A 27440-nucleotide genomic window follows, 5' to 3' on the forward strand; every position below is an offset into this window, starting at 1 on the left:
GATCCTAGTCACTTGAAATTTATAAGGTGTTTTTATAAGGCCTTTGGGGAAATGATATTAAAACATTGTTAAAGGAACGATTTGGTTTTCTGCAATCTCTACTAATTAATAGTCAGACAATGTTGACCATCTTATGCAACATGCTGTTGCACTTAAAGTAGAGCTACAGAATGTAGTAGTTATGTATGTAATTGCAATAGTACTCTTAACAGTCATTACATAACAGTGGGAAATCGGGGGGGAGGGGGGACACACGACAAACTGGAAAGCCAGGTGCTGGGCATGCAGGAGGTAAGAAGCCATGAGAGGTAGAATTAAGGGGCTTTTGACATGTGTGACATGGCTTCTTGCACCCCCCAGTCAGCTTGTAATTATGTCTGCCTTTGTTGACCCAGCTGAAGGCCACTGAGAAGAGATTCCCACTCATTTTGGGTAGGTCCAGCTTGCTTTGTCATCCGATGAAGGGTGGAAAGCTGGAGGTCGCCAGTAAGTGTAGAGCGGTAGAGTTACTGCCCCAGAGCTGTAGTGCCTCCAATTGCTAGGAAACGCTTACGTGGCAATTGCAGACTCTTGAATTGACAGATGAGAAGTAGGACGGGAATGGGAAGGCCAAATGGACCTCGATAGTCATAATAAATTTGTAGAAATTGGCTGCATGGTTTTGTAATTGATGTTCAGTAAGTGTGGTATGTTTACTCTGTTAAAGAAAACTTGTTTTGCTTTACGTTTTAAGCAGGGTCTTGGAAACCTTAAAGGAACGCTTTGTATACACTAGTATTTGTAGAAATAGGATATTTTCTGTTAAAATTTGCTTTTAAAATGGTGCAGATAATTAATTGAGGTGCAGATTTTGAAATCATAGGTTGTGTAACAGACAGTAGTTGTGAGCCTGACAGTACAGCATTTATTTTCAAGGAGATGTAGAGCTTTTAATTCACATTCCTTCATTTTTCGGAACAACTGGTTGTTGTAAGTTATGTCAGCATCTACACTTGTCTATAGAGTTCCCGGTCTATCAAACTGCCAGCAGATTGAATGGCAAACCAAATTCCTCTTACATTAACAATAGATTTTTGAAATAATGTGTTCTCATTGATAGGATGATTTTCACACAAGCATAATTCCTTCAATCTATTAAACTTGCATTTTAGTATAATACTAACCACAATCATTGTCTACAGACAGAATGTTTTTCACATTAGTCATTTGATGTAATCATAAAATTCGATCACTAAAACTTTAAAACAAATGGGAGGTTAGCATAGGTACAAAACTGTGGCCACACCTCTGTGCAGTTTAATGACCAATGTAAAGTTCAGACTGAAGTGATCTAATGGTTTCTTCTGCTGTTTAGCTCCCTGAACCAGTAAAAGTACTGCCGTTGTATCTTGGTGTTTAGATTAAGTTACTTAACTACACTGTTGTACTTCAGTAATAGTATAACGTTTAAATACGATTTTTTTCCTCTGTGAAAAAGGACCACTACAGTCATTCATGAGTTCTTTGGGGAAAGATTTTCTGCTTTATCTTGTCTGTCAAAATATGTGTTTTCTTTTTTCTAACGTTTTGTTTTGTTTGACACTTTATTAAAGTGAGTGAATACTCAGCTGCTGACATTCCCAGATGTGGTCCAGCAAGTCCATTTAAAGGACACTTGAGTACGAAGAGTAATGGTAAGTAACACATGTGCTTTCATCAGAAGGTTGACATGGGTCCTTTTATGTGAATTCATTGATTTTGTGATTAAAATGTTTTTATAATTAAAACCTTTGTGCTGTGCTGAATTGGTGAAGTTTAATACTACTTACATTTAGTATGCATTACTGAAAATACTTTTGAGTGAGTTTTGCCTTGACTGTACTGCTAGCTAGAAACAGTTAGCAAGATATCCAGATATATATAGATGTCACATCAGTATTAGCTGGAATATCGATATGGTTACTGCTTTAAACAGCCCTTGAGGTTAAACACATTCCTTTACAGTCAGTGGTTCACATGGGCTAGTGTATGTTTCTGTGCCATACTGCCACTTCAGACACTTTTTTCAAAAGAGCATAGAATGGAGAAATGAGAAGTTTCCTGCTGATGTTTTCATGGTTCAACTTCAGCCACTTCTGTAGGTATGTATTGAGTTAATGGCTCAGTGGGGGCGAAAAAAAAAAACCAAAGGAGACAGGATGATTTCATGTGATAGTAGCTGCTAAAGAAAAATGGCTGCCATTGGGCAAAGAAGTTAAGCACACAGAATTTAAAATTTGTGGGTTTGAATTGCAGTTAATAACTCTTTAAAATTTTAGTATTCTTGTGCCTGCCTTTATAATGTTTAAATATATTTTAATCTTACAGCTTTCTGCATTGACTCCTCCCGAAGTCTAACTAGCCAGTACCTGATCAGAGATCACATGGTGTTTCATTACAACAAAATCCTTTCAGCCAAAGGTAAAAATGTGCATATATGAATGAACTTTCTACCCCCAGATTTAGCTCATTCTTTCAGAATAGGCTCATATCAAGAGGGAATGAACGGGATTGTAGGAAGTGGTGTTTCATTCCTGTTTCATACTCAGTCTGATGTCAGCAAGGAGGTATGGCTGCTACTTAATACTAGTTTTGTATTATTGGAATGGGAAGTTTTGTATGAAAATATTTTCCTTAAGTGCTACCAAAGGTACTACTTTAATTTTAGGGTACTTTGTGCTGATTCTCTTCATTCTGCTTTGATTAAATAATGAGTTATGAAATAATATGCTGAACTGAAAATCACGGAGATAGTCACAATAGCAAGCATACAGAATTTATTTTAGCAATGAACACAGAACATTTTCAATTAAACTCAGACCACTGTGTCTTTTTTCTTTTTTTTTTAATTTTAAAATGATCATTATCTTTTTTCATATATCAATCAATGGCATTAGCTAGTTTTAAGGACTTTGAAAATTGCCCCATGTTTTTTCAAGTGAGAAAGTCATGTTACTAATCTGTATTATTGAGCACTAAATATGCATATGATTTTTTTTACATATTTTAATGTTAGAAGGTACTTACATTTGTCAAAAGACAAATATTATGAAATCTGGAACTTAAAAGCCTTTTGAACTTGTCAATGTTTGTATGTTTCTTAATTATGGTGAGATCCTGATCAAAAAATTTTCATATCTAGAAATGTGCGTTTACTCCACTATGAACTGACAATACCCTGTTGCCAGTGTGAAAATTGAAAACAAACTGTATTACAGCCAAAGTTACTTTTTTAAGGTCACACAAGGAGTATGAAGTACTGTGTTTCAAAAATTATCATGCCCAGAGCTAAGAGAAGTCTGTAGATAGCGATTACTGTTGTTTACAGTTCACAAGCTATTTTCGTTCTTCATGGTATAAACTTGTCTTGGGATCTCAGTCCTAGAGATATTAATGCCAGGGCTTGGCAGGATGTTCTGAGTATTTAAATTAAATGCACAAAAGTTTGCAGGATATGAGTTATGAGATAAATATTTTTTGAATCCCTCCCCAAACATTGTACACTCTTTTTCTAGGTATTTTCAGAAATAGGGTTTTGGAGGTGGTTCTGCTGATTCTCTTTATCATCCCTCCTTTTCTTAATGTCTGCTTTAAAGAGAGGTACACTGGGGCTTTGGGGTCCAGAGTCCATGATCACACATACACTGTCATCTCTCCACCATGTAACATACTCAGTATCCTCAAGTGTGCAGTTAAATGCCATCAGCACAAAGTGTATATAAATCTTTTGTAAATAATCTTCATTTAAATGATGATTCTTCCTTCAAATATGTACCTTACTTTAACATCTTTATCTTGAAAATTCTCTGACTATATTACTATTAATCTAATACTTTAAATACACAGTAACTAGCATATTATAAATAGAGAACAATTGCTGTGTTCTAATTAAATTAGTCTTTGTTCTGTGTTGTTTTATTGCCACTTTTTTCTAGCCACCACAAATACTAAGTAAATATTGAATTACATTTTTTTCTTATTTTCAGCAGCTGTAGACTGTTCAGTGCCCAAAAGTAGGTTGACCAGCATCAAACGTAAGTATTTGTGATAACGTTAATTCTGCAAAATCTTCCATGAAACTAACAAAACAAAAGAGCCAGAGGAATAGAAGAGTAGCAGTAGAATATAACCATTAATAAAGCATTCATGTATTTGCTTGTTTCTTCAGCTTTTCCCATCCTGCTGCAGCTATTTATAAGAATCTGCAGTGAATGTAACAGTAGTGAGATGGACCTAATCTGTTAGTGATTAGTTGTTCTTAGGATCACAATTAAATTTGCTTAGGATTCTTTTCATCCACACAGTTAATGGAGCATGTAAGAATTTCAGCGTTTTGTCTCTCCTTTCTTCTGATATGATGTGAGCTTGAACTTTCAAGAAGAGAGCTTACTAGTGCAAGGTCAAAAGGAATTTTGGGAATGTGGGCAGCAGGGGACCAGGACTGAAACTTCTCGTTCCATTTCACAGAAAATAGAGCCAGTTACAAGTGCATAGCCCCACAGCCTGGATTAAACTGCAGTTACTTTTTCTGGGAGTTGTCTCATTTCTTAACACTGTTTAAAGATATCAGTATTGTAGCCTTACTTCATCATGTTAGCTGAAGAGCAATACATTTAAAATCATTGATTTATAGAATACTAAATGAAGTATATTAGTCAAAGGGGAAAAATAGCAACTGTTTGTTAAAATAGCAAAGGTATATTTGTTATCTGTGCTTTTCATTAATGCAATTAGAGAAAGTTGTTTTTTCTCTAATTCAATATTTAGTTACAACTGCTGAGGTACTGGGAAAAATTAAAGTATTCTTTCAGGATGGAAAGATAAATCTTCTGAAGGCAGAATACTTTGTGGTTAGTCTCAAATGCAGTCAAACCAGAGTGATACCGTCTTGTAAAATGATTGGATTACCTAGAGCTGATGCAGGAAATCAGTCATCCTTTTGGCAGAAAGACTCAATTTCATTAGAATTTTTTTCAGACTTCTGCATAATGGTTGAGACTGAATTAAGCAACAAGCTGCACCATGATCAAAGATGCTATATGTGGGCTTGCCTTTTCCTGCTTTCAAAAGGTGCAGCACAAGCAGCAACAGTATTGCAGGGATATCTAGAGTGTGGAGGTTGCAACAGGAATTTCAGATCACCTGTTCTGCAGAGTCATCTGAAAAAAGTCTTCCTTCTCATGCTCCAGCTCTACCAAGATTTGCTTTGAAACAAGCATGAAAATACAGGGTTGGTGTAGGAAGAAAATTTACACCTATGTGTTTGTGCAATAAAACCCTCATGTAGCTTTTCTTTCTGCCGGAATCTTTCTTAGGTTCCATAATTAAAATTATTCTTCCATACCTTTTCAGGTCTTGGGTCTTTCTCAACACCAACAAATGCCCATTTGTTTTAGAGTCTGCTGTCTTTACAGATAAATGCTTCTGAGCTGGTGGCTTGTGTGTTTCACACCAGAATGAGTTTCCTTGAATAATTAGTTCATTTGGGGAGACAGTGACAGTGCCTTAACCTTCATAGATAATTGTCATGACACTAGCAGGTGTGCCCTGCGGTAAGGAAGTTTCCATTTCGGATAGCAAGGCTTTGTGCAATTGTTCCTCTTTCAGTTCATCTTACTCAGCCCGGTGTCTGACTATGTAACTCTGTCCTGGTCACAGATAGAACATTAATCTATACAGGGTGTGACGGGAACATTTCACCTTTGTTGCTGCTTTTGTTTTTACCCATCTGTTTGACAAAATTGGTACACTAAATCCTCACTAAATTGCTCTTTCACCTATTTTCAAACTGATCTGGAAAAAGCTGTTGCTGTGTTTTATCGTATTAGAACATGCATACAAGCAACACAGCCCTAGAAGATGTTTCCTGTTCACAAAGGAAAAAAACTTAAAGCTAGGGGAAAAAATATAAAGCCTTTGATTACAAAAAAAAATTCCTCAATTTACCTACTGTAATTCTAGCCTAAGACTTGGGAGTGCTAATTGTTACTTAGTTGAAATTTATTATATTCCCAAAATAGAGCTAGCTTATAAAGTGAAGCTGAGCATCATAGCTCAAGGATCAGGATCCTAGTTAGTAGCACAGGATTCATTTGGAAGAAATGTTGGACTTAATTCTTGGTCTCCCAGAGTATGCGATGTGGTTAGAGCTTTTTATCCTTAGATTTAGCTAAGTTCTAAAATATAGTTTGTTTGCTTGATGTTCTGCACTGAGAGGAATTGTGCAATTATAAAGTGACAATTAATTTGCTATTTTAAAAAATCTGTTTAACAAAGCAATAAATAATGTTGTATTTTTTTTCCTAAAAGTGGCTTCTCAAGACAGTATTATGTCTCTGCCCCAGTTTTCAGGTTTTATTTTGTGAGGTGCTTCATGTTCTCTAATAAAAATGAGAGTGCTGAGTGAAAGATAGAAAGCAAAGTAATAAAGCAAACTTAAGTAAACAATATCTTTTTATTAAAATATTCCTCAACGTAGTGTTTTTACTTTGCAATGCTGAAAAATGTTCCAAATTACATTTTCATATTAAATTGCCTGCATAAAATGCTATAAACACTTATTTTTCTTGCAGTAGAAGTTTCCCTTTTTTTTCTTCTGCAAGAGTGAGAGAAGTGTCTCAACATCTGATTTTGCTGCAGTTCAGCACTTGCCCCAGACACAAGGCTAGAAGTTGTATAGCTTGTTTGCTGGTTCTGTTTACCACTTCAGAAGAGGATATTTCTACCCAGTAGAGATGAGAGATGCTGGTTCATAGATTTCCTGTCTAGTGATTTCCTTCAACAGCTCAGTCTGTATGTGTTGTCATTTCTCCTAATGTTTTGGAAGCTCAACTTCTGTCACATACCTGCCTTCCTGGAATCACAGAAATGTCGGTTGTAATGGACCTTCGGAGTCCTCCTTGAGCTTCCTGCTCAGGGTAGGATTCCTGCCAACACTAGATCAGTCAGCCAAGTCTTGGAAACCTCCAGAGACGGAGATTCTGCAACCTGAGTAACCTGTTCCAATGTCGCAATATCTACATAGCTGAAAGATTTTTTCCAGCTGTCCAATTCAAACACTGTTAGGATTAGAACTGAATTTACTTGAAAGCGTTTATCCTGATAATTCTGGTTTTAAAAGGCAAATTTTGGATGGTGGAATATAAGGGTTTTAGATGCCATAGTTGAAATCGTTGTTTTGTGATGGTCAACGGCAGAAGTGTCTCAACTGCAGTAGGTCCAGGGTTTTCATGTATGTGTTTGTACCAGGTACTTAAAGTTATCCTTTCTTAATAAAAATTTTTGAGGATTAATATCTATAGTCAGTGTGTGCATGTAACTGGTATTTTTTTCTGACCTGCTTTCTTCATATGTTTTGTCACCTGACTGAGATCACTTTATAAACAGATAAGAATCTCTGCCACACAGGCTGAAATTTGTGAAGAATTAGCAAAGGGATATTTTCATGGGCACATCTACTCAGGCACCCCTGGTCCAGTATCTGCACTATTCTTATAAACTCTAGATGTTTAGAATGAAATTGAAAATTATTTCAAATTATTTCATACCTAAAATTAGAGTGGTTGGGGTTTTTTCCTATGCATTGTTCATCAAGAACTGCAGATTTCTGTACTGTAATAATAGCTCAACCAAGTGTTCTGTGTTCAGGTGTTAAGCTCAGTACAAGGTATAATTTCTAGTATCTCTGGCAATCCACCAGAGAATAGTTTTTCTTCCTCTGTCTTTTATGAAACAGATTAAGTGGAGATGACAGCCAATAGCTCAGGCAGTAAGAGTATTGAAATGTACTGAGGAAGAAAGTAAGGGAAAAGGATTTTTAGAATATTTTCAAACCAGTTTCTTTTTTCTTGCTGGAGATGGAACATACAATTCATCCAGGGACAGTTGCAACATCAATATGACTGAATATCAGGAGAATCTCTATAGTCAAGGGGTTTACAGGTTTATTCTTCCAGTAGTTCTGTGCCTGCCATGGCCTCAGCTGAAGCATATTATTACTTTTTTCTTTCTGTATTCCTTGTCTTATTACTTATTGCATCCCAAATAAGGTTTCCGTTCCTCCTCTATTTCAAAAGATTTGTGGAGGGGGGTAAATTTTCAGTTTGAAATGCTAAGATTTATTAATAGCATAGTGTTACAAAACAGAATTCCTGCAGATAGTGTTAAAAAGCATCCCCTGAAAATGTGCTTCATGTACTGCTAAAATAGCAGGTGAGTATTTCCCTTTGGGGTTGTTGCCATGAATCAGTCATTAGTGTTTAAGAATTAAACATGATATTGTAGTTGGCATTCTCCCTGGCCAACTGAATGTGTTCTGTCCTTAAAGGGGATTTAGTTTCCACTGTTCTTTTCCTGGTATCTTAGCTGGCAGCAAAGTAGGCAAGCTGCCATGCCACTGGGCTAGCAGTGAGCATGTTCTTGTGTATTAGATCAGCCTTATTGACTTAAAATAGTTGTTAAAATGTGAAACTTCTTGAAATGTGAAACTTCTATGTTCAGAATTAGTCCAAGCATGTTGATTGATACCAGTGGCCATTAGAAGTCTGTGGTTGTGGAATTTGTGCCAGAAAACTTGACAAAAGCTATGCCAAGTAAGACAGCTGCTGCTACACATGCCTGGTTTCTAACAGTACTAACTTTTCAACCCATATGTTTAAAGGTTTTTCCACAGGGCATATTGATAGTACAGCATGAACCCAGTGATTCGTGTGCTTGAGAATGCAGGTCTCTGATACTCAGAGGGGGAGGGGAAGAAAAAGGAAAAAAAATACTCTGAGAAGTTACCCACCAGAAATCTATTTTAGCCTGATGGAACTTGAATACTTGGAGGGGGGATTGAGAGATGGGGAGAGACAATTCAGACTGATGAGTAATGTTGGTTTTCTACTTCGGGGTGTGGGGGGGGTAGGTTTAAGTAGAAATATCAAGAAATATATATTCTAATATAATTCTGTATTTAAAATTTATTTTTTCATGTAATCACATATTTTACATTGTATCTGTCTACCCTTTGTGCTATGAAAAGGAGAGATCTATGAAAAGCTGTCTTACATATTTTGTTGCTGCTACTATTTTACAGGAAGCTTTCACAAAATCACCCCTTCTTTGATTCTTAACTTTTCTGTTGTATCTTGTCCTTACATATGCATTTCTGAAAATGAAATGTAGAAGCAACTAATATAAATTCTTTAAAGTTAAACACTCTGCTAATTCTAACACGTATGTTTTCAGAGTTCAAGTACGTCTTTGGAAAGATGTTCTAGTATATTTATCAAGTCTGAATTTTTGGAGAACAGGAAAACCCACTGTGTAAAAAATCTTTATGAACCTGTAATTTTAACTGTAGTAATTTTACTTTCTTTTGCAGAAGTTATTTACTTTAAAGTTTCTTCTACAGAAAAGTTTTCTTTCTTTTTTTTATGAGAGGCAATTCATTTTACATGTGTATTCAGTACATCAAAAATACATTTTTCACAGTTTGTAGTTGCAAAAAGACATTAGATCATCTAATCTGACATCATGAGTTAAGCAGACCAAAAATTTCATCCAGTTGTGCTAATATGGAACTCAACAACCGTACTGAATATGGTAAATAAAGCACATAAACAAGAAAGGCCTGCAGTCTTGACCTGTAAATTTAAAAAATAGAGAAAACATAATTTCCTTATGTAGTTGCTTCAGTAGTTAATCATAATTATTATTGTAAATGTGTCCCTGATTTTTAATTGAATTTACCCAGCTTTACCATCTGTCCACTTGGAGGGGGGGGGGATTGTTGTTTTTTTACTAATTTCCACTATTACTGAGGATCACAAAATAGTTATAGCATACCAGAGAACAGGAATAAAATTATGCTTTCCACTTATTCTCAGCATTAACTCAGTACAATATGTCTAAATTGTTCTTGGGGTACCCAGGTGGTACCCTGTGACAAAATCCACTGTCCAAGCCCACCTAGAAGCCAGATGGACCTCTCTCTAGGGTACACAAATGGAGGTTTACCTCAGGAGGCTCAGAAGTTTTCTTCAGCCTCGGTGCAGCATTTTACAATTTCCATGTAGTAGGCTGTGCACAGGCTGCTATAGCTGTATCACTCATATGGCTGACAGAAGTATCTACAAGACGTCTGTCAGATGAAGACCCCATACAAGGATCAGAGGTGGAGGGGTTTGGGATAATCCTCTGCTTCTAGCCTGTCCTGAAATTCCCTTGGAAGTATTCATGTCTCACTGTTAGGCTTTATTTCTAAGCTTTAGCAATGGTGAAATTTTGCCATTAGTAGTTTTGCCAAGGGGTATCACATTTCTGAAGTACATACCCTGTACAAACATTACTTTCTATTTGATACAAGCAAGGCTGTAGTATCAAGCCCTTAATAAATCCTTTGTCACCTTTTTTAATGGTGATTCTTCCCTTATTTGATGAAAGAGTGCTCCTGATAATGGATGTGAAGAAGGACTGCAGAATCGTCTCTTAGAGTTATGAAAATTAAAATTTCTGTGTTAAGAAATTTAGACTCACGAGAAACCCAAACTTCACATCCAATGGCAAAATTCAGTTTGCATTTGATGAGATCTCACCCCAGGTGCTTTAATCATGGTGTATTGGGGATTTGTGTAGAGCTAGGAAGCTGATAGTAAAAATTCTTGCAGAAGGAAGAGCTTGCTTGCAGAAGTAATATCACCAGCTGATATGCTGAACACTTTAATTATGGTCACTGCAGGCACTTCAAGCTCAGCAGAAATGAGGTTGATGTTTGCATTGTTTATCTAAGCAATTCATAAGGGAAATAATAACCAGAAGTGTGCTACTGCAAAAATAGCTGATATAAAAACACAATGGAAAAATGCTTGGTGTTAGACAAATGTTTTGAGATACATTGTTCTGCAAGCTGAATGCAGTTTAAATTGAACTTAATATTTCATTGCTGCCATGGATTATTTACATCAAAAATGAAATAACTTGAAGGTTAACTACCAGTTGTACTGTGATGTGACATACAAATTTAGAGACTGGAAATTCAGAGCAAAGGACAACCACTGGCATTCCAAATCGTACTGTCCTTATATGTGCAGCGCTTTCAAGCTGCTTAGGAGTGTGATATATATGATTATTTTGTTTCTTCCAGGTTTATGGCATTTGTTTTATAACTCTTAAGCATGTGCCTAGAAAAACTGCTGCCTAGGCTTAAGGAAAAAATGAATCAAGCCTATAGAGGGAGTATTCTAACAGGGAAATATAACGATGTGATCTCTGATTTGGAAGTGTGGCGCACTCTTTGCGAAAAGGGTGTTTGCCTAGGCAACAGTGTTACTTTTATGACAGATTGATCAGCGTTCCATAGGTAGCTCTTTATGGAGAATGCTACAGTTTAACTTCTTAAATTCATGGTCTTTCTTGTGCTTCCTGTCATAAACAATAGATTTAAGAGAACAGATTCATGGGGTAGGTGCAATAAGTTACGGAATTTAGTTTCACATACTCTGAATTTATCTGATATACAAAAATCACTACTTTGTTTATAATCTAATACATTTTCTCTTCACTATACTATAAAACTTTGTGGTGGTTTTGAGCACAGCAGTTAATGAGATATAATTAATCTCAAAGTCTCTAATAAGGCTTTAAAGGGAATCATTTTAGTTGGATCTATAGACTGTATTTTTTATCCCTAAGCATTTAGTTTTCCCTTTTTAAAGAGATGAAAAAACCCCAGTGGTTTCCTTTTTTCTTTTCTTTGTCACAAGATACTTACTGTCTTGAACTTTTACCATATTTAACTGTACAAATGTGATATCTTTCTGGAGCCAATGTACAGTAAAAGCTACTTGCAGTGAAATTATTAAGTATGTGTTAACAAATGCAGTTGATGTTTCTTCCCACTATTCTATGACAGTATGTCAATGGCACTCTTGTCAAATTTAGTTTAACCTTATCAAAAACTAAAGAAGTTATATCTGTGATTGATCTCCCTTTTAAAATTGCATGTTTCTTTCTGAATGCTGGTCTCATTCTTTCTGTGTTTAATATATTCACAGCTGCAGGACAAGTGGTAACGTATGGTAGCCTTAAGCATCTTCATCAGTAGTAATATTGTAATTAGCGCCTCAAAGGTTCAGGCCATTTGTATGATACCATTTTCTGTCTGGCTAAAGTCAAATGGAAAGACTGGATTCTCCAGTCCCTGCCTGGGGAAAGGCCATGTGAAGTAAGGGGAGGTAGGCAGCATGCATGTTTTTGTGTCTGTACCCATACCCTTGTCTGTGTTACTTGCTGACTGCCTCAGGGCTGTCCTAACTTACATCTAGCTGTCTGTTTACAAGTACGTTGACTCTTTTCAAGAAGGATTTCTTTTTCTCTTGCTTTGCTGGTTTCACAGTTCCTAGCTTTTACAGCTGACTTAGCCTGAAAATTCCCTAGTTTGGCAACACGATGGGTACACGGCTGGGATTTTCTGCCATTCTGTTTTGTGTATGTCTGCTCCGCCTTGCAGTACGCGTGAGTGACTTTATAGCTTTTGGAACGCACTTAATGGATTAGCTGAGCTAAGCTCACTATATTACTGGTGCGAGGTAAAGACTTTACATTTCCCATGCAGGTGACAGTAGTCCCAATGGGTCATTCTGACATCCAAAGATAGCCGTAGCTGGCATATTTACTGTTCTTTCTTTCTTTACTCATGGGCACAAGCTGTGCTTTGGCTGAGGAGTTATAGCACACAGTCCTGGAGGAGATTTGTAGTAGTTGGCTCTCATACCTTTGAACGCCAGTAGTAAAGGCAGAGTCTGTCCATGTATGTTAAATCTCAGACTTCATCCTGTAAAGAGCAGAATAAGGACAACACGAGAACTCAGTTTTGCAATAATATTCACACTGCTTTGCACTTTGCCTAGAAACTCCTGTTAAACCATAGTGTGCCATGGTGTGCAGGTAGAACATGCAGTAAAGTGATTAAGCCTGTCTTGTCTTAGACAAACCCACTTCCCACCTAAGCACTTGAGAGTAAGGAAATTTCTGTTTCGGGCATCTACTTGCACGTACAAACTGAGACACCCATACTTCTGTACAATTTGCATTTTTGCTTTGTAGAGCATTGTTCCCCTAGATATTTATTCCACACGCATTTCAGCCACCACCATTGATGGCTACTGAGCAGTAGGCAAGACTTGAGTTTTTACACCTTCTATGCATGTGCACACACAGACACACTCTGTTGGCCCAGCATGAGTAATTATTTATCTCAAACATATAAAACTTCTGCCTGTAGCTAATTTTTGAGTGCTCATCTGTAACTTTTAAGACAAACACAATTAGAAGTAACAGTAATTTAGAATAGCCCCATAATAATAATTTAGTGTAGGAAGAAAAATACTGATATTCAGTTATTTAATGGTATGCTATTTTTTTCCTTCTGTTAGAAGGCATATTTTTTAATTCAGAGTTGTAGAATTTAGCATATCTTAACTTCAGCTAATGTTTTTCCAGTAGCAAAAGTAACTTCATATTTTAAGTACTGGAACATGCTGAATAAATCAGCAGCCATAAAAGAAATTACCTTTTATTTTACATATCAATTGTAAGAATTGAGAGAAAGAGAAAGAGGGATTTCCCTGAGGAATGAAAGCAAGGATTTTGCATCTGAAAGAATCATTTCTAGTTTAAAAGGGGACTAAAAAGTTTTATAAAATGAATACACATACTTATATAATTCCTAGAGATTAACATGTCTGTAGAGTTAATGTACACAGATGAATGTATTTTAAAGGTTGATTAAATGTCGTCAGATTACTGTAGTTCTCAGCTGTCTAGAAGAATGTACCACACCAATCCATGAAGTTATTTACATTTCCATGTGTTAGCTATAGTACTATGTGTGAAGATTGGGGTCTACCAGAATATGATATAAATACATTATGAAACCAAAGAAGTCATCTGCAAAAGTCTTTTCTGTGCATCTGTTTCAAACAAACCATTCATACGCTTGGGTCCATGTTAAGTGAATGAGAAATGTAGTCAAGAGTTAAAACAGGTTTCATTGTGTATACAGACTTCAAAAGTGTGCTTGCTTATATAAACCCTCTTCTTTCCCATTTGGAAATGAAATTATTAATGTTTTTCATCAGCCTCATCTGGATTTTTCAACTTTGTGAACTTTATCTCTGGCATGTGGGTGCTCATAATATACAAAAACTTTGGACTGCATTATGTAAGATATCAGATGTAGGTGACCGATAGCAAACTCGAACACAGAAAATTCACCCATCTTTTGGGCTCCTCTCTTTATCTGATGGCATAGATACCTAACTCCTCTTCTGTGCTGCATGGACACTGTGAACAAGGTCTTGGACTGCAAACCACTGTAGACTGATAACAATTTCCCCTCCTGATCTGACAGCGGACCTTTCACAGTGTTTGCCTTCATTTTTTATGTTCTTGACATGAACTTCCTTGTTTTGCCGTGGATTTCTGTACTTGGGAGATTACTCGCTATTTTTCCATGGTGTGAGCATGGATTTTTTTACACGTCAAATTTGCTAACAGTAAACATGTTTTTTTTCTGAAATACTGGATGAGAGTACAGTCAAAGGAGTTCTATGTGTAGTAAATTGAGAGCAAAGTTGTGAGGTTTTGAGCATAGTGCTCTGTTAGCAATATTGATCTTGGAATTCCTGCATAGTGGTGTATTAGTTGTGAGATGAGAATACTTCAGGGAAGCTGAGGTACAGCTTCAGCTACCAGCATACACTTAATATTTTTCTTCTAAGAATAGAGGTAAGTTTTTATAATTGCTGTGTGTTGGAAGTGGAACATATCTCAATAGTCTGACTTTGCTGAGCAATTGGAAACTCCTATGACATTCTCAAATCACTTAGGACAAAAAAAGAATAATATTTCAGTTTGGATCTGACAAGCTTTGTCTCTTTCCTAAGTTGCTGACCAGCAAAGAAGAGAGAAACTGAAAAAGAAGATAGCCAGGTGTGAAGAGGAAATGAGTGCGGGTAAAACTGCCTCCCGATCCAGCTCAAGAGAGAGTAGAAGGCTGCTGCCATCCTCTTTTGGAAAGGTAGATATTTTAATTTTGGTTAGTAGATATCATAGTCTACTTGCCTCCCATAATAACAGCTGATCACTGCTGTGCAGCAGCTCTAGAGGGAGGGCTGGCATTTTTCAAGCAGCAGAAAATAGACAAGGGTCTTCCTGATATGTGCCCAACACCAAATGCCTGTCTCAGCCTTCTGACAAAGATGGCAGGTATCTGGATGAAGAGTGCTTGTGGTAAATTCACGCTCTAGTTACCCTTGAATTCTCTTGCTTTCATCTCAGCTGAAATTCCCATGCCCTCTCTGTCACTCCAGAGCTTTCTACCATTTCCTAACACAGAACTCTAGTTACCACTAACCTTCCTAGCAGAAGAATCAAGAATCCTCTATTTTTTTTTCTGTATGCAAAGTCCTACTTTGGAAATACATTTCATATCTAACAGCATACTACATGCTCAAATTGCAGTTATTGGAAGTGAAAATAGTACTTGAGCCATCAGAATAAGTGCTTTTCTGTCTATATACGTAGGCTCACTTATTTTGGCTGGCATTTCATCCAGATATGTGGCATATATTTCCAAATAATAAATAAATAGCCTAATAAATTACATTCTCTTGTTCATCACTGTAAAGGAGCAATTGCAGCTTAAAACAGAATGATGTTTTAACTCTGTTGATTTTAACAGCAAATGCTTCATGTGTTGTTTAAATATGTGGAGAGCTGGAGAACATTTCCAAGTAGTACAGAAAACTCACCATTAGTTTCTTTGTGTGACTGGTTTTTGCAGCAGGCAGTCTGAGTGTGACCTTATTGCAGTGCAGAGAAGTAGTGCTTTGAAATTCAGTACATGGCTGTTAGTTATGGATGAAAGTACAGGCATGCATAAGAAAAGGGAGGAAATGTCATATTTAAAATCCAGATTTTATTTTTTATTAATATGACTTTTGTCCTTCCATGTTATTTTCTGCAAACTGGGGGCAGGAGAAGTTCCTTAAATTATTTCATTGCGAAACCAAGTAAAGTGTGCTTAAACTGTATCTCTAATTACTGCATAAATTCTTATTTTAAAATGAAAGGATGCACTTGTGGTCTTTAATATAGCATTATAACAGACTGTTGCTTTTTTCCTTGTTTTAATCTTCTGCAAAACAAGGTCTTTCTAAAATAATATCTGTCCCAGTTCTTCTAATTACTTACAGGTGCCTTCCCACCAACATTTGTCTTGAAAGTGTAATCTGTATTATGCCAACAGAAACTGCAGCTTTCCTTATGTTTACTAGACTCAGGGTATAATTCAACAAACTGTCTGAGTCTGAATTTCAAGTTATCAGCTGAAAAGTATATTTTAGAAAGTGATGTTGGGAGACTTGCCAAATTAATGTTTAACCACACATAAAAAGTAATTTTGGGATGTAATACTTTTTTTGCTTCTAGGTTGTTTTTTTTAACTTTACAAATGCAAAGAGTAATCTTCACTAAAATATTATTTGGCACTTTGTTAATCAAATTGATTGCTGGACTTACAAATTACGTTTCACTATAGTATAAAAAAGAGAACCAGTGAGTCAGTAAGCAGTGAAAATCTGTAAGTGAGCCTTCTGGTAGAAGGGTAGGCAGTGGCAGTAATTGGGCTGTCATATTTTTGTGCTAAAAATGAAGCACTATTTAAACTTTACTTCATTTGCCAAAATATACATTGATTTCCTATGCTTGTTTATACACCAAGGGAGGATTCTTCTACTTCAGTGATTAGATGTCCTCTAATGCACTGTGAGGCTGAGTTAGTCATTCTAATTGTATTTCTCTAGCCATCAGGATATATCCATAGGTGACAGTTGGAAAACAAATTTTAAGGATGCCTATTAAAGCATATGATAATGTAGCGGATTTTTGCCACACAGTAATCATATTATTGCTGTCACTGTTGCCATTAGGAAAAAGCTGATTATACATCCTCTGTTTGTGGAACTGCTCTAAAAATTGTTTTGTTGAATTCGGATATTCCTGGGTTGGGATGAAATTCAGCACAGATTTGAAGCAGTCAACCTTGGAATACTCCAGGTTTCCAGAGAGGTAATGGGAAGAGTAGAATATGGTCCTGTGCTTAATAAGCATCTTACAACTTTACAGGAGGAGTGTAAGAAAAAGAGACAAGACGAATTATACTGGCTTTGCCACTGTTACATTTAAATGTAAGAATACAAAAGTTAAAGAAATTACTTTCATGGTGCATAATTTCTTGCCTAATAAAATGTGGCTCTTGTAAAATGTATATCAATTTAAGAGTAACATGCATACGTATATATGTATATAAAAAAATAATAACCATTGTAACTCTGACAAGGTCAATGTCTGACTAGATTGTAGGCTAAATACATCTAACCAGCTTTGATATATGCACCTGACTTTCTATTTTCAAAAGGCTTCATTCATTAGCATTCACTTTTTATGCATTCTGGTAAGTCTGGCTGCCTTTATTTCATCATTTTCATTTTTCACATAGCTGCATTTATTATTATTTAATGCTGCAATAGAGCACAGAAACTATTTTCAATTAAGACTCTGCTTTGTGTATGGTAAAACCGAAAAGAAGTAAAAAGAATTCCTCTAAATTATATAATTCATTACACATTTCTTAAAACTTCTGTGATTTAGACAGTGTATTTTTTTTTATACACTGAGCTGACTATGAAACTGAATAGCTATAATGTGTCTTGAATCTGACTGGCATGCTCTGTGACTGTTTTGTACGAGGGTTTAAATGCACAAGAACAGTGAATTCTTTATCTGTTATATCTAGTTATAAACGTAAAATTACTGTAATGTGAGAATCTGCTATGATATGTAATGAACTGAGAGAGTTATTTCTGTTGTGGTTACCTAGATTTCATTACTGACTTTTTGAAATAATCAGTGATTCTAATCAAAGATGATAGTATTTTGATCACAGAGATAAAAATATTCCATCTAGAGCCGTGGGTTAGGATGTGATAGATGTTTATGGTGCGTCATGCATTTCTCTACTTTTAGCAGAAGACCTAAGTGAGAAGCTAAGGAGCAGGCTTATTTTCAGATGGCATAATGGAGCAGTCTTTGGATGGGATCGCTAGCAACTAAATTACTTCAAGGACAGTAGTTTATCTCTCACAGTCAAGTAGAGGGGCAGGGAAAGCATAAGGTGTCCTGGGGGCAGCTGTACTTCTCTTCTGCTCCTCTCTTTCCACATAGCATAATAATGATGGTTGACACCGTGTGTGAAAGTTAATCAAAATAGGATGATAAGCTACAGATACGGATGTTGAAAGGGCTGCTAACTTTGTGAATATGTAATTTTTAAGCGAGTATTTAGAGACTTATTTAGACTGAATAGCTTGAGGATGGATAAGCAGCACATTTGTGGGTATTCACTCATCTGTCAGCAAATTACTTATACATACTCCTTCTTTAATGAATTACTCTGTTTTCTCACAATAGAAAAGGCTGTTTGACAAAGTCTGGAAAATACCATCATGTCTATGCATAGAATGTCACTACCATGTAGTCTTCCCAACTGCTGCCTTGGATGGAAAGCTATATCATAGTAAAATACCTAGATTTTTCATTTTTATTTTTCTGTACAAAGCTGATTTGGATTTTTAAACATTCATCTGAGTGATTCAGTGGGTCAAACTGCATGAAGCTCAACATGACTTATCTCTGAAGCAAGAAAACCTGAATTGAGGTGGCCATGAGTAAAATGTCTGATTTGAGCAAGACTTGGTATTTCATATCCCATGTTCAGATAATCCTATTAAAAGGCATTTCTGGCTGCTAACGAATTTTTTTAAAGAAATTAATCCATGCCGAAAGTCAGTTGGAGGAAGGCTGCTCCATAGGAGGGTAAATTTTCTCTTTTAACCATTTGAAGTATGGTTGCCATTGCCTTGACATTTCAAGATCCTTTTCAGCCTGGTTTTTGAGACTTTTTTGATTTCTTAAGGATGACAGTTATGACCATCTGCTTGTGCATATAAGCATATGAAATATAGATTAGGAAACACCCTTAACTGTTTCTAATCTCTATTGTTAATTTTGTATGCAGCACACATGCGTGGCTATGTGAATTGCCTACTCAAATGCTTTATATTTAAAGATTTAGTATACGGTTGTGATATTAACAGTCCAAAGATGTATTGTGCTTGAATTAGTTCTGTCAGAATGAGAGATGTAAGTGACTAAAGAAAGCAGAACCTTCTGAGCATCAAAGAAAGATGTTTTCATCAGGAATGTTCAGTACAGGTTTCCTTTCAGGCTTCATAGTGACAATCACCTCTCATGCTGGTTGTTTGAATTAATACATTTCCATATGCACATTCAGTAATATCCCTTTATTAATAACATCACAATATTTGATGAAAGTGGGAACATACCACATTATACAATTGAATAGCACACACACAGAAGGAAGGAATGTAACAGGAGCATAGTTTTGAATGAGAAAAATGGTTATTATTGATGCCAGTATGCAAACTGATTATATTCATACATTATTTGTTCACAGATTTGTGTGAATTTTCTCTCTTGCCTTTCTCAATTCTTAACTAATTACCAAAATGCATAATGAAATGAACAGATGACACCATACAAGGGGGTTATGAGAGCAGCAACTGTAAAGGCAGCTTGTCACTTACTACAGGAGACCTTTGCTCTGTCCAGGCAGTGGAGAGCAGGCGCTCAGCCCGTATACAACAATATTAAAGTGGCTTATAAATGGAACTGTCTCAAGTTAAAAAGAATCAGATGCTCATTTATTACAAAATTGCAGCTTCTGTATCTTGACAGTGCAGTTCATAAAGTGTCTCTCTGATCTCATTTTATGATGGTAGATGAGCTATTCTACTGGAAGACTTTTCATACAAGAACAAGTTAATTTCAAGACTTAAATTCATCTTGGTGTAACTTCAGTGACCCCAGTGAGAGGTGCCTTTGGACCTTTTATGTGAAAATAGATTTAACAAGCTTTCTTTTCTAAGTTTCATTTTTATAAGGCAGCTGTACCTCAGTGGCTTTTGAGTTGAGAAACTAAACTTCTTTTAGAAACTAAAAGTAACTTAGAGAGAAATCTGGATTCTTTCTCTGTGTTACTTCTCTTGCTTGTCAGAAGGCAGTGGTATGCTTTGATCTATTTTTACTGAACTTTCTCTTCCACAGAGTCCATGAAGATTCAGGGGTCCTCTCTATACAAGCTTGCTGCAAGTAATACTCCATTTAGCCCAGTTTTGTGACTAACAAAACTGAAGCATAAATAAGTAATTTATGAAACCTTTTTATGGGGTTATTATTACTGAAATATATCATTCAGTAAATTTCAAAATAAATTACAGTTGGTTGAATCAATAGAATAGGAACATGTATTGCTAAGCACGATAGGTGTCAAGATTCTTGACTCCAGATTACACTAGTTATAGTTCTTGATAGTGCTAATGTCCAAAGCTATGATACTTCCATGGAATATTTTTTTTTAATTGTATTTAAAGAATAGAGCGAAATATGTTTCAATCATTGTGTTACTGCATATTTGTAGGCATGTTTTTGTCATCTTTTTTTTTCCCAGCTAAACATTTGACGTTTTTATAGATACAGATTGGAGAAGAAAATGAACATACTTGCTTACAGTTAACTTGCCTATACGAACACAGGTGTACAAATAGTTTTCTGAAAGCTTGGTGACAAATTGCAGACAAACAGCATTCTCTGACACTCCTTAAAATCTTTTTGAAGTCACCAACATAGTTCCTTGTTCCTGATATTGTTTCTTTGTGTATCCAAAGGCTGAACTGCCTACCTGTTTGGGCAGTAAAGGGTTACCCCACTATAAGGGCTTCAAAAGACATTCTTTTTTCTCAGTACTTGAATGAGTACATCTCAAGACTGACACAGTCATGGCTTGGGTTTGCAGTTCTATCTAGTCACTACCGTAGCTACTTGGTCTGTTCTACTTATGATACGTGTGAGGAGGAGAACTGCCCTAAGCTTCCTCATGAATAAGGAATGCTTAAATTTGTGACATTGCCACATTTACCCTGTACCTTTGTCTTGTTTTAGGATCAGCTCAACTGCTTCCAAGGAATAGAACATGTGGCTTTCATGAGATGTGGTTGTGTAATTGGCTAATATCGCTTAATATTTTTTTTTATCATTATTATGTATATTGCAGGGTACCAGTCCTGATCGTATGTTCACAAATGCTTCTACAGTCTAATTTATATTGCAGCTCCATGAACTGTTTTAATCGCTGAGAGTAAAAAGTATACAAGAAGAAATTAAGTTGTTTATAATACATACTGAAGGGTATGGAATTAGCTTTTCAAAATATCTCTGTAGGTGGATTCTGAAACTTTCCAGTCTTACTGGTTTTCTGTAGTGCTGAGCTACCACTGCAAGTACTTTATATGCAAATGATCACACTGGTAAGTGTATTGGGTTTGTGTGGCAAGGTTTTGGTAGCGGGGGGCTACCGGCGTGGCTTCTGTGAGAAGCTGCTAGAAGCTTCCCCCATGCCCAATAGAGCCAATGCCAGCCGGTTCCAAGAGAGACCTGCCACTGGCCAAGGCCGAGCCCATCAGTGATGGTGGTAGCGCCTCTGGGATAACAGATTAAAGAAGTGGGAAAAAACCTCAACACTGTACAACTGCAGCCAGAGAGAGGAGAATATGTGAGTGGAACAACCCTGCAGACCCCAAGGTCAGTGAAGAAGGAAGGGCAGGAGGTGCTCCAGGTGCCAGAGTAGAGATTCCCCTGCAGCCCATGGGGAAGACCACAGTGAGGCAGGCTGTCCCCCTGCAGCCCAGGGAGGTCCACGGTGGAGCAGATCTCCACCTGCAGCCTGTGGAGGACCCCACACCGGAGCACGTGGGTGCCCAAAGGAGGCTGTGACCCTGTGGGAAGCCTGCGCTGGAGCAGGCTCCTGGCAGGACCTGCGGACTTGTGGAGAGAGGAGCCCATGCTGGAGCAGGTTTTCTGGCAGGACTTGTGACCCCGCGGGGGACCCACGCTGGAGCAGGCTGTGCCTGAAGGACTGCAGCCTGCGGAAAGGACCCATGTTGGAGAAGTCTGTGGGGGACTGTCTCCCGTGGGAGGAACCCCATGCTGGAGCAGGGGAAGAGTGTGAGGAGTCTGGCCCCTGAGGAGGAAGGAGAGGCAGAAACAACGTGTGATGGACTGACCCCAACCCCCATTCCCTGTCCCCCTGTGCCACTGAGGGGAGGAGGTAGAGAAAAGCGGGAGTAAAGTTAAGCCCGGGAAGAAGGGAGGGGTGGGGGGAAGGTGTTTTTAAGATTTAGTTTTTATTTCTCATTACCTTACTCTGATTTTATTGGTACTAAATTAAACTAATTTCCCCAAGTCAAGTCTGTTTTGCGTGTGATGGTAATTAGTGAATGATCTCTCCCTGTCCTTATCTCGACCCATGATCCTTTCATTATATTTTCTCTCCCCTGTCCAGCTGAGGAGGGGAGTGACAGAGTGGCTTTGGTGGGCACCTGGCGTCCAGCCAGGGTCAACCCACCACAGTAAGCCTTACTATACTGCTTGCTAACACAGGCATTTGTTTGGCATTGTTACTGCATGTTATCAGTTCAGCATTTAATTATGCTGTAGTAGTAAAATAAAGTTGGCTCACATGAGACACCATCAAGAAGGGCTTATTTTGGCTCAGCTAACTAAAAAAAAAATACCTCTTTGCATTAGGCATCAGCAACTATGGACATTTCGGGATACTGGAATAGCATAGATAGGTCTTGCTGATACAGGAGAACATTCTTGTGTGGAATTGTGAAGGAAATAGATGGTATGCAGCAGTGTGATCTGTGACTTAATTTTGATGGTAAACTATCTGCATTTTTTAATTTTCCTCTAAATAGCATTTACTACATGCTACAAAATGTATATTCATCGTCTTGAGTTTTAATTTAAAATATTAAGTGGTTCTGAAAGGGAAAAAATGGAATAGCATAGATTCAAAGCAGTAACAGTAGCAGTGTTATGAGAAAATGTAGCATTTATACAGTAAGAGTCATATTGCTTAGAAGTTTTAAGAACATTTTTAGAATTTGAATGATAGAATAGAAGATCTGTGTATATTTACAAGCTATACTATGAATTACATCAGTTCATATACTATACTATTTATTACTAGTTTACTAGTAATATATTACTATCCAATACTACATATTAGTAGGTTACAATGTCATGAATTTTCAACAGATGTACAAGGTTTTCCAAGTTTGGTTGTTTGGGTTTTTTACCCTTCCGATATCCCCCAGTAGAATTCAAAAGTCTCACAAGTATTGATTATCTTGCAGAATTCCCACAGGTACTTTCTTTTACAGTTGATTTTGCCGCTTTTGTTGGCATTCAGTCTGTTTTCAGTTACTGGTGGGGAAAAATCACACATCCAGCCTTCAATCCACATCTTAATCATCTGATTATTTTCATAAAGCGAAGTGTTCTTGAGGGTTTTTCTAGGTTTATATTGTGCTCTGGCAATGAAGCACTGTTGGAAATCCACTGAATCCATGCTTCAGTGTTAGTCTCTCAAAATAATTTCCACATGGATTAATTACAAGATCAGGATGGGCTGCTGGTTAATCTGTGAATCTTCTCAACTGGCAGTTAGAGTTGTATGTCATAAATAAATGCGTATCACAGCATATGTTTAAGTCATATCATACTGGATCCACTCTTTCTCAGTCTTTCTATAGGGGAGCTATTCCTTCAGTGACTTCAGTAATGTAACGCTTCTACTTAATAGTTTTTACTTGTTTGATAGAAGCATAATAGAGATGAATGGAATACATACAGAAATCAACTTCCCTTTCTCCCTTTTTTCACTGCAGAGCTTTATGGCCTGTACAGGTCTCTTCTTATCTTCCTGTTCTTTGTTCAAATGATGGAGGTACATCAACAAGTTAATCTCTGTGTAAGCCTATCTGAACCTAAACTTCAGGGTTGTTAAAAATCTAGTCCTTAATTGGCCTTAGAAAATGAATTTTTTTCTTAGGAAACACCTCTGATTGTATACATTCTCTTAAATCTTGCAGCACTTAGTTGCTGTTGATGTGGAGCCATATGAACTGCCTGTGTGTAAGGAAAGTAAAATAATTATTTTTAAAAGTCTGGCTAGTTAGTTAAAACTGAATTAGTTTGGGTTTGTTAGCTGTTGGTTTTGAATTGGGTTTTCTCAGATGATGTTTTATTTTAGCTGTTATTTTGCCTTGTATTATACTGATTGCATGGTATGGCAATGAGATTTTCCAGAATAACACTATCCTCGGCTTGTCTCCCTCACTGTTGCAGGACCTAGGTGCAAGCACTGTCTCTGGGAGTTGTACTGCTAGGTAGCCTGAGTACACACAATGTGAGTCATCTCTTCTCCATCATACAGTTGTGTGTAACAGAATTTGAATTGCATAGTTATACATGTGGATGAAATGTTAGTTTATACAAAACTTTGTTTGCTGTTAGGCTTCTGGTTTAATCTTCTAATTCTGCAATATGGCTGTCCTTGGAGATTGTAAAATGTCATACATACTTTTCACTGACTGACCGAATATTCAGTGGGTGGCTGTGTCATAGGCAGGAAAAACGTATACAACAGCTGTCTTGCTAAGATGCTTCCTAACTTTTCAGACATATTGTAAAGCACATTTACTAATGCACATACCCTGTCCAGGTATTAATGTTTGAAGTTGCAAGTTTTTCAAAATTCTCTCTATGACAGAATTGCTCGTTCTTATTTGACAAAAAAAAAAAAAAGGCAGCTTAAGATGTCACTTAGATTTAGTTGTGTTTCTGTCTTACTTGTCTTTGCCACAGTGTCACAATACAACTTGGGAATAATGTTTAATTTTTAAGCATTAAGTTTTTTTTTCAGAAAGCAGAAAAAATAGCATGGTCTTTCCAAATAAGTCATTCTTTAACCTTTCGCAATGACAGACTTAGTTTTCAAATTTTGACTTTAGGTTACCAACTGTTTTCTTATCCCTGGCATTAAAATGATGTTTCTGATAAGAGCCCTTCTAAAATTGAATGTGTTGGAAAATTCCCCATAACCTTCCACATGACAGATTTACGTTCATGGTCATCACTAGTCTCTGGTGTACTTGGCTTCTTTCTTATTAACTACTCTTAGTATTTGTTGTAGTGCTTCACTAACTTTTTAACTTACTCAAGACTTGAAAATAACCTTACAGATATCAAAGAGAAAAAGAAGAGATGCATAGATGAGCTTTTGTTGTAAGGTTTCCCATTTTGTTTTGCTTGTCCTCCACATCAATGAGATTTGTTTGACTAGATTCTATACAAAATAGATGGTTACTGAAAACTGCAATTAGGTGTTCTTACCAACTAAAGTTGACACCTGGACTTCAACCTGCATATAAAATAGACCTATATTGTGCTTCTTTTGGTGAGGAGTGAGTTAGCTGACCATAATTTTGGTCTGAACCACACACTGCCTACATCTTACCTTAGCCATACCACCATGTAGTACTGATTTGTCTCTATTAGTTTGTTGTCTAACTAGTAGTATTTAACTGTATCCTTTTAAAGTAACATTGAATATGAGTTTGCTTCTGAGAATTGACGTACATTTTTAAACTCTAATGTGTTGAACAGTTAAGAAGCAGAAGCAGTAATACCATTTCTCTACCATCACATGAAATTGAGTATATCTGTTTATAAACTCAGCACGTGTTATCTGTCCTGTTTAACTAGTAAGCTACCTACTTGCACTGTTGGCTTTCTGTAGTGTTAGAGGGAAAGTTTCACAGCTGCCTATGTACCTGCTGGGTTGAGAAACCCAAAGGAGAAGAGGATAGAAACTTGACTGTGTCTGCTGGAGGACATTATGATTGCTTGTATTATCATAGCAATTAGGACATTTCTCATGGAGCAGGATGCCATTACACAAGGTAACATCCTGTGTTTGTACAGCCCTACCAAAGAAAGATGTGGATCATCTCCCATGTACAGGAAGAAAAGGGTCACACAGGGAATAAACAGTTAGTTATAGTTTTCTTATTCTGTGTCTTAAACCACATTACAGTATTTTCTGTATGGTCTAAGTTGAATCAGTAAGCGGTGCCCCTTACAGAATACACATCTTGTAAAGATAGCCATTGTGTGATACGCTTTGAAGCTAATAGGATTTGGAGAGGCAACAACTCCACACTTGCAGAGAATACATACTATGAACTAGTCAGTAGGATAATTATGCATAATGTCTACCTTACCTTGCCCAGGTGGTATAAAAAGAGCATACCCAGATAAAATAATTTGTCTCAATGCAGTGATTCCTTGACATTTAACAATGTCTTGAGCCCTTGGACTAAAGTGATTAAAACTCTTGGTTTGATGTAGCTGTCAATATTCTGTAACAAAGCACCAATGTTTTGCTACTGAAGCAAACCATTTTCTTATTACTCTCTTATTTCCAATGACTAGCTGTTATCACTGGGGCTGCTCTGAAACCAGTTTGATTTTACAAAAATTGAAAAGTTTTTACATAGAAAATACCTCGAAGTCGGTAACAATAATAGCTAGGAGCACCAACTTGAGCAAAGGTTGTAACTTGCAAAGTTACCAAATCTTGTTTTAATTTTTTCTAGAGTTTCTTGGACGCAGAAGACAAAGATGGTCTCTTCCCCTGTGTTCAGCAGGCACAGTACCTATCAAGAGCGCTGTCTCCTTATGGCAAGCATGGCTTGGTTCGCTCCAGTCCAGTAAAATACGCCAGAAAAGATTCTCAGAACGCATCTAACGCATCTAACTCAAATTCAAGTGTCAGTACATCAAGTACACCAAGAAAACGCTCTGGACTTCCGTGCAGCTCCACTAATAGTTTTGCGAGCATTAGTCATTCGCAGAGGTGTCAAGGGAGCAACTCCCAAGTATGCAGTGGGGATCTTCTAGTCAGGCACTCTGAATTCTTTACTGATGGCCAAAAACCTTTTACTCCACGCACCTTAATATCAGATGCTAAATCCTTCCTGTCAGAGTACAGGTATTACACTCCTGCTCGAAGGAAAAGGAAAAATCACTGCAAGCAGCATGTGGAAGCTCAAACGCAGACTGATGTGATCAGGTACAGAGATTAAAACTTTATTTTGAAACTGTGGAATTTAGATGTTATCATAAGAGTATCTTCATAAAAGCAACATGTTTTGTTCTCATTTACATTTGTACAAAACCAGAATAATTACTCTGAAATTATTCTAGATATGCCTCTGCAAAAGCTAGAACAGAATGTGATTTTTCTGTTTTTTCACTGGTATATTTTGTTGTCTTGTCTTCAGAGGAACTGGTTTCATCTATACAAATTGGATACAAAGTGCCACTAA

At 37.0% G+C, this 27440-nt stretch overlaps 1 protein-coding gene across 1 annotated transcript in view; it reads left to right on the forward strand.

The window, feature by feature from the left end:
• Positions 1-458: 458 nt before the first annotated feature.
• SPATA7 (spermatogenesis associated 7) overlaps positions 459-27440 on the forward strand; it is a 35093-nt gene continuing 8111 nt past the window's right edge. The window contains exons 1-6 of the mRNA XM_010584012.1: positions 459-486; positions 1593-1673; positions 2347-2439; positions 4005-4052; positions 14949-15082; positions 26709-27184. Of these exons, the coding sequence (XP_010582314.1) occupies positions 459-486; positions 1593-1673; positions 2347-2439; positions 4005-4052; positions 14949-15082; positions 26709-27184 (860 nt within the window). The remainder of the gene's footprint in view (positions 487-1592; positions 1674-2346; positions 2440-4004; positions 4053-14948; positions 15083-26708; positions 27185-27440) is intronic.

This window comes from Haliaeetus leucocephalus, unplaced genomic scaffold (genome assembly GCF_000737465.1).
Source record: "Haliaeetus leucocephalus isolate CR32 unplaced genomic scaffold, Haliaeetus_leucocephalus-4.0 Scaffold932, whole genome shotgun sequence".
Classification (NCBI taxonomy): Eukaryota; Metazoa; Chordata; class Aves; order Accipitriformes; family Accipitridae; genus Haliaeetus; species Haliaeetus leucocephalus.